Raw genomic sequence first — 7,616 nt, 5'->3', positions numbered from 1 at the left:
GTGTGTGTGTGTGTGTGTGTGTGTGTGTGTGNGGGGNGNGNGNGNGNGNGNNGGNGNGGGGGGGGAGGGGGTTGTTTGTGCGAGTACACCCGCCCCGCCTCTCCTCCGTACCTCTTCCCGGGTAACGTTGTAGCCTGCATGCATATATATGTATGTGTCTACGTGTGTGCATACGCACAACGTGGGATGTGCCACGGGTGTGGTGCCTGGAGCAACTCTGCTCTCCCCTTCCATGTCGCCTCAACAGGGAGGAAGAGAGAGAGAGAGATGGTGCACGTATGCATGCATGCGTGTGTTTCTGCCGCTCGCTGTGTTTGTTCTCCCACCCTTCTCTCGCTCTTTCCCTCCTTCCCTCGCTCCCTCTCTCTGTGTGTCTGTGTTCTCGCTCGCTGGTGCATCCTTTTCCGCTTTCTCGTCTTCTCCTTTTGCGGTTGTCGCGGGTGCCCGCTACCACTGACCATCACCGCTGTGTGTCTGTCCCTCCCTACAAGTGTACCGCTGAGCGACGCGACGTGTGTAGGTGTGTAGCAGAGACAGGAGGGAAGAGGCAAAAGGAGGAATCAGCGCCTGCTGTGACTCTAGGCGGGAGTAGTAAACCAAAGCATCTGAGGAAGGGACAAAAAAGAAAACCAAGATAAAAAAAAAACGGAGAAAAATAAAGAATCGGGTAGCAAGCGCAGAAAAGAAGTGGAAGATATAAAGCGTAAAAAAAAAGAAAGAGAAGGTGAGGAAGCCATTGAGGTGTTGAGGTGTCTATTTGTTTTTATTCCTATAGAGGCAGCAGCAGCAAGCTAGCAAGCAAGCACGCACGCAGAGAAGAATAGCAGGAGGAAACCGGCACGTTTCAAAGGAAATAACAACGGACACCACTCTGAGGCAGAGCCCATGGGAGGCGTCAGTACGCCTTCCTCCACCGACAGCGGTAGTGTCTGTGGTGCCACTGCCGCAGCCGAGGCATCCGCAACGGATGGTAGTCAAGGCGGGAGGTGTGTGTGCAGCTGCCACAGCGAGAGCGGACGGGACGAGCGCCAGGCTCGGGGCCCCGTGGTCTGCCGCACCTCCCAATCTCTCACACTATACACGGCGTCCTTCAACTGTGGGGTATCCGACGTGATCCACGTCGAGGCAGGGCATGCATGCCATGCAGCAGCGCCATCTCACATGTGCCACTGTAGCGTAGATAATCTGCCGGTGTCAGTGCTCGATGTGGTGTTTACTTTCCTTCAGACGGAGGGCCTGTGCACGGTGCTCGGTGTCTCTCATAGTTTCTACCGTGCTGTCAGTGAGTCGGACCGGACCGCCTGGAGAGCCGCCTGCCTTTCCCTCTGGCGCGGCAAGCAGGGGCTTGCAGGCGTGGCGGATATGTGGGCTGCGACGGAGGAGTCGTGTCGGCGCGAGGAGTTGGAGGTTATCGCCCTGCAGCAGCAAATGTTGATTGATGCACACACGAGCGACAACGCCGCCGCCACAATGCTGGAGTGGACGATGCTGCAAGGCGGCGAAGCGAAAAGCGAGGCGAGAGATAAAAAAATTTGGAAACGGGCGCACCACAATCCACAACAGTTGCCGCCGCCGTGTTGGACTGGGCGTGCCTGTAAAAGCGAGCCCGCGTCAATCACCACCATAGCAAGCGACAGCGACAGTATTGTTACAGGGGTGAGAAGCGCGTCGCAGCAGCTGTGGAGTCGTGTCCCGCTTCCCAGCACTCCGACGTACAAAGCCATCATGAGCATGACGAACTCGCCGCAGCTACCCGCGTCGTTGATATCGCCAGTGCGCCGACGCAGCGTCTTGCCGATGTCGGAAGTGGCGGATGCCACAAATAAGCCCGCTGCGCACACGACGAAGCTGTACTGGTGGCAACTGGGCCCCGACGAGCGGCAGCGGCACTTGTATCGCATTCAGCAGGGAGCACGGCGACTACAGTTGCAGTCGCAGCAGATGCAGCAGTCGAACCGTCTGCCGCGTCGGGACGAGGAAGGCTCCCAGCTGCTTGACGAAGACAATGATGAAGTGAGCACCACTATCACCACCACCACAAGTCGTACGTGTAAGGCAGAACCCATGACGACTCCGCGGCGGCAGGGGTTTTGCGCGGAAAGTCTTGCTCTGCCCCCAAGACGTGAGAGCGGTAGCACTAACAGTGGCCCGCCACTGCCTCTCGCGCTTCCTTCCGCGTGTGTGTTGACCGCAGACCGGCGGAGATTGCAGCGTTCTTTTGAAAGAGAAACGGGAGACGCGTCTGTGGAGGATGCCGAAGACTCCGTTGGTGATCTCGGCGACATCGATGACTACGATGACTACGAAGCGGCCAAGAAACGTGACAGCAACCCGTATCAGGAGTTTGAGGAGGAAATGGCGCTGACCCACTCCCTCAGCGTTCTGCAATACGCCCAACAAAAGGCGCTGCACCGTGCCTCCTCTGTGGGGCGGTTGAGGCAGGAAGGCAACGATGTGGACGATGACGAGGAGGATTTGCAGCTACCGGTTTCGTGGAAGTTTGCCTACTACACGTCTCTCCGCGACGCGCGACGCCAATGGCTGACGAAGCAGGAGCTCGTGGAAGCCACGTGGTATGTGTGCTTTCGCGCCACAGGAAAAACACATCCTGCGACCTTTGCGGCAGACTCCACCTTAATCATTCACCCCGCCGTGCACGCACCAGCCGGGACGAACATTCCCACCAGCCCTGGTGGGAATGGGGGCAGCGGCGCCGCCATCTCTCCGTTCCTGTATCAACTAATGAGGGGCGGCACCGAACTTGTGGTACACAACTTTCCCCCGCTGAAGGTGCACCGTCGCTCGGTGCTTCCATCGGCTGCTGCCACGAATAAAGTTGGTGATGCTACCAGCAGTACTACTACAGCTGCCACTCCTGTTCCACCGCAGCCTGCAAATGCAGGGGGTTCTGCCAGCAATGAAGGAGCGGCGGAGCGTGCTTTTCTTGCCGAACCCGACGCCACACTACGCCGTCTCATGCCTAAGGAGGAAGAAGACATATATGCAGGGGGAGAAGATGCGGGAGACGTTGAAACTCCAGCCGTGACTAGGCCGGCACAAAATGGCGTTCCCAGCGCGGATTGGGGCTGGGTCATGCAAAATTTTTTCGTTAAAATATTTTCTGTGGGGATTCCCGTCCCATCGTACATTCACCAACTGCGGCGCACCTGTGCGCCGCGTCCTCCCTGATAATGGATACACAATGTCGTGAGTCTAAGTCGGTGTGGTGTGTGACTGTGGGTAGCTGGGCGGTGTGCACGCTGCGTCGTCTGCCGTGGGTGTCCCGTTCTCAGAGTTTTGTTGCAGGTGGGGACGCTGAGAAGGAACAAAGAGGAAGACGAGCAATATAATATACAATAAAGGATGTGCATGGCTGCCATGGATACACCCCTACCACTACGATTTCTCATTTCCTTCATATTTCTTTTTTTTCTTTTTTGCATTTATGCCTGTCTGAATTCCACTCATTTTTTTTTTTCCACCCGTACGCACTCATTCGATCACTCGCCCCCTTGCGCCTACAACACCGCGGAGATAGAGGCGTGCCACATCCTCCATTTTTGCCACACACACACACATACATGCAGAGACATGCATGTACGGCTGTGGTTCGGAGACTGGTTGGTGCCTCTTCCCCTTTTTCACCCTTCTCCTCCCACGTTACGCACCGGCTTCTTCTTTCCTCTGCTTGGTCTTTGTACGCACGTGATTTTGTTGTGGGTTGGTGTCTGCGTGCCTTCGCGCGGCCATTTGGTGGAAGAAGAATTAGACGTCAGGGTGGTGGTGGTAGTAGTGTTGTGAGAGACGCAGCAAATGGAGTGTGGGTGAGAGAAGTCATCGGACAAGAGAAGCAGCGGGGAAAGGAAGCAAACCCGACAACAAAAGCCCTCCAGCTGTGTCCTGCATGTTGTGCATGCACGTGGGTGTCTGCAGAGGGGCTAGTGCGCTGTGGTTTTTAATGTTCCTCGCTGCTGGCAGTTTCATCCCTGTGAGTCTGCGGTTGTATATTTGTGCATATGGGACTCCTCTGTGGATTGGCTTGTGTAGAGTAGGAGGCAGGAAAAGCTTGCGGGTGAAGGCCCTCTTTTGCCTTTCCAGAGGAAATAAGAAAATCGAGGAAACAAAGCATCTATCTTTTTTTTTTTGCTGCTGCTGCTGTTGTTGTTTGCGTGTCAGTGTGTGCGTGAGAGAGTACGAGGTGGAACACTTGTTGCTCCGTGCTTACTTACGTCTTCCCGTATTTACATACGCACATTTTATGCCTTCATCAACAAGAGTGTGGTCGTCCTTCTCCAGGATTATAAACGCATGAGGGACTATCATATGTTTTTCTTGCCTTTGCCTGGCATATGACGATTCTTTTCCTGTTGCGCCTGCGTGTATGTCTGTGTGTCACTACGTCTACCATCTCTGCCAGTGGGGTCCATTCACTTTAGTTGCTTGCCTTTAAAAAAAAAAATTTTTTTTCCTCTTTATCTTGCAATGCGACAAGGTGCCATTGCTGGCCGGTAGGGACGGGGCAGGCAAAGGGAGAGCGGTAGGGACGTCATGCACGACTCGGTGCCGAGCGAGCGGAACCCCGAGAGTGCGGAAAAACCGAAACCACAAGAGCCGGTGGCCACAGCAGCTTCGGTTACAGCGACAGCTACCGCCGTGGATAGCGGTGTTTCCCCTCCCACGCAGTCTCGTACACGGAGATTTGTGCAATTTTTATGGGCCTGCTACAATTACATTGACGCCCCACTGGAGTTTGCGATTCAGCAGAGTGTGGAGCTTGCACAGTTTGTGGATGCCGCCCAGTGCACCTCGTTCCTTTCATGCCAGCAGCAGCAGGTGCGATGGGGACTATGGGAAATGCTGCGGGACATGCAGGCGCGGGAGGTGAGTGCGCTAGAGCTGGAAAAGCAACAGCGCTTGTACGGAGGGCTGGCAAGAACTGGAGCGAAGCGGGGGTTGGTGTCGTGTGCGCATCCGAGCCGAGACACGGTGGGGATTGCCATGGGAACTAACGTGTGTCGTAGTAGTGGTAATCACAGTCGTGGCGTAGGGAGCGTTGCGGGATCCGTGTGGGACGGGTTGAGTGAAGCAGACGAGGATGCCTTGCGTGGCGCGTTGTTGGCCCGTGGACGGTACCACGCGCGTGTCCCGCGGCACGCCAGCCACTGCCAGCGACGCAGTGGTTGCAGGAAGAACTCCTTGGTGGTGTCACAGGGAGCGCTACAGTCAGCGCCGGCGAAGCCGTCTCAGTCGTGTCTACGCTACGCGCTTTTTACGGATCCCGCCATGATGGGGGTTGTGGGGAAGACACCGCTGCCGGAGGTATCAGGTGCTGTCAATGCTTTGGCAGCTGAGCCCCACGACCCTGCTGCCGTGCTTGGGGGCGTGGAGTCCCTCACACCCGGGTGTTCCCTCTGCATTGCACAGGGTCTTCTTCAAGCTACTTGGGCGAGTCTGCATCTGTTGCAGTTGGTGAACGTAGCGAGCATTGCCCACCTCTGCGCCGCACCACTTTTGTTGCCCAGTGACGTCTTATCAACGACCCCGCGCGAGGCGCTTTGCATCGGTTACCATGTTGCACAGCACCAGCTAAAACTGGCTGTGGGATTTCTTTTCTCCATCGCGACATCGCCGGTATCCTCACCGCACTCCACATCTGTCAGGCAGCAGGAACAAACGGAGGGCTCCATGGCAGATGAGAAGAAGAAGCATCACGCCGATGTGATACGGGTTATTAAGACGCTGGCCACGCATGGGCTTGACGTCTGTGTACATCTTCTGGCAGCACTGCGATGCCTGGAACCAGGCAACGCGTATGTGGTTCTCCTGCACGCTGCAGTGCTGGCATTTTGTGATCGCGACGGTGTTTCCAAAGCGAAGCAGCTGTTGCGTGTCTTTATCACATCCGTGCTGGTGGAATCCGGTGAAAAACCACTCCAGGGGGACTGTGACGCGTACGAGATGTGGCTTAGATTTGAATCTGCATTGGGTGGTGAAGTTGCGGCAAGGCCCGATAGTGAACGGGAAATGTCGCTGCTAGAGCGGGTGGCCTCGGGTATTCTCTTCTCGGTGTTTCTGGAACTGCTGGAGCTGGAGCAGCTGCCCCCACTAATCACGCACGGTCCGTATGCAAACAAGTGCGACACGACGGCAAAAGCAACGGCTGTCTCAGCCGCTGCAATCTGCCTTCGGGCCCGTGATATTCTTGACAAGGTGCTGCAGCCGCGTTTAGTTAAGTTGTGTGACGCCGCTGACGGCGCCATTAGCACACGCGGGCGCCAGTTACAGTCGCTATGTTGGCTGCTGCGCGGAACGCTGTGTCACATTCTTAACGCGCTCTCCCTGGCGCCCAGCACTGCCACTATTTTATCACATACGTATAACGCAGATGCCCCGCTGGCGTGCACACGTGAGGCGGTGAACCGAAGTGACGCGGCACAAGAGTTTGTGGGTCACCCACTTGTCCCTGCGTGGATTGACCAAATGCTCGGCGAGCTTGAGGGCGGAGCGGTGAGGCCTGGTGAAAATAGACTGCCTTCGATGCGTGCTGATAAGAACGGCGGAGCGGCCACCACGCAGTGGCGCCTGCGTGTGGATGGAGACGCAGCACCGACAGCGGCGTTCGATGCGACGGAGGAGGAGAAGGAAGAAAGGGAGAAGAGGATTTGCGACGGTGCGGATGTGGGTGTACTTCCCCCGCATGAGCGGGTGACGGAGGTCGCCCCTCTGCCGCCGCCGGCAATGCGCTTGTGGTTTGTGCTGGCGCAGACGCTATTCCGCAGCACCTCGGCGGACCTTGTCGCGGCTGGCTCGCGCGACGGCGAGGCTGCGGAGGAGAACACCGACAGGGACATCAGCGAGGGAGCCTTCGCAACGACCCCCGCGAGCCAAACCGGCGTTGCCGCAGGAGGCCACACCAAGGACGCCGTCTCACGTGCTTCCCATAAAGAAGCCGTGGCGACAAGGAGAGGCCTCACAGTGCAGCGGGCCGCCATGGAGGAGCGGGAGAACGTCAAGAAGGTGATGGAGGCACGACGCCGCACGGAGCAGTCGCCCATCGGGTTTTGGTGGCGCTGGCACGAGGCGATGACGCGGTACCGTTTGTTGTCTGTCACCACAGACGCGGCGCAGGCATCATTGTTGGGGCGGTACTGCCAACTGTTTGTCTCGACTGCCGGGGACGGCGTTCCGCCAACGACGTTCATGCGTGCCTTGATGGAGGCCCATCCCGTCGTGTCTAGCGAGGGTAAGGCATTCGCGGCGGCCCACTTTTTTCTCATTTGCCGACGCCGACGCGGGAGGCGGGAGCGGAGCCGGAAGAGCTGTCGCTAGCCATCATCGACGCGAGACTGCGGGAGGCGTGGCGGCGGTACGACCTTTGCTGTGTTCAACCCGCCATTGCGGCAAGGCGAACCAACGGTCCCCCGCAGCCGACAAGGCAGGGCGTGCCAAGTGGCACGCCGTCGCTTCGGCCGCGACGGAAGCCGTTGTCCTCGCCGCGGCAGTAGCAGCAAGAGTCAACGTGAGCGCCGTGGAAGTTGCCAAGCTGCTCACTGCAAGAGTTATGAGGGGGAGGGAGGGAGGGAGGGAAGGAAGGAAGAACAGGACGAGTTGAACAG

General features: G+C 57.4%; 2 protein-coding genes across 2 annotated transcripts, besides 6 other annotated features; both read left to right on the top strand.

The window, feature by feature from the left end:
- Positions 1-31: a microsatellite.
- Positions 32-318: 287 nt separating this feature from the next.
- Positions 319-391: a sequence feature (GA-rich).
- Positions 392-779: 388 nt separating this feature from the next.
- Positions 780-826: a microsatellite.
- Positions 827-885: 59 nt separating this feature from the next.
- TraAM80_04745 (uncharacterized protein) lies at positions 886-3,189 on the top strand (the record flags this gene model as incomplete). Its single annotated transcript, XM_029381660.1, has 1 exon — positions 886-3,189. The coding sequence occupies one exon, from the start codon at positions 886-888 to the stop codon at positions 3,187-3,189; it is 2,304 nt and encodes a 767-aa protein (XP_029238522.1).
- Positions 3,190-3,402: 213 nt separating this feature from the next.
- Positions 3,403-3,439: a sequence feature (A-rich).
- A 1,109-nt stretch (positions 3,440-4,548) lies between these two features.
- On the top strand, positions 4,549-7,329 carry TraAM80_04744 (uncharacterized protein; the record flags this gene model as incomplete). Its single annotated transcript, XM_029381659.1, has 1 exon — positions 4,549-7,329. The coding sequence occupies one exon, from the start codon at positions 4,549-4,551 to the stop codon at positions 7,327-7,329; it is 2,781 nt and encodes a 926-aa protein (XP_029238521.1).
- A 238-nt stretch (positions 7,330-7,567) lies between these two features.
- Positions 7,568-7,595: a microsatellite.
- Positions 7,569-7,616: part of a microsatellite that runs on past the window's edge.

Source organism: Trypanosoma rangeli (assembly GCF_003719475.1).
Source record: "Trypanosoma rangeli strain AM80 chromosome Unknown Tra_15.4_contig_00143, whole genome shotgun sequence".
In the NCBI taxonomy this organism is placed as follows: Eukaryota; Euglenozoa; class Kinetoplastea; order Trypanosomatida; family Trypanosomatidae; genus Trypanosoma; species Trypanosoma rangeli.
The sequence above is the reverse complement of the archived record's forward strand: the minus strand, read 5'-3'. Positions and strand labels throughout refer to the sequence as shown.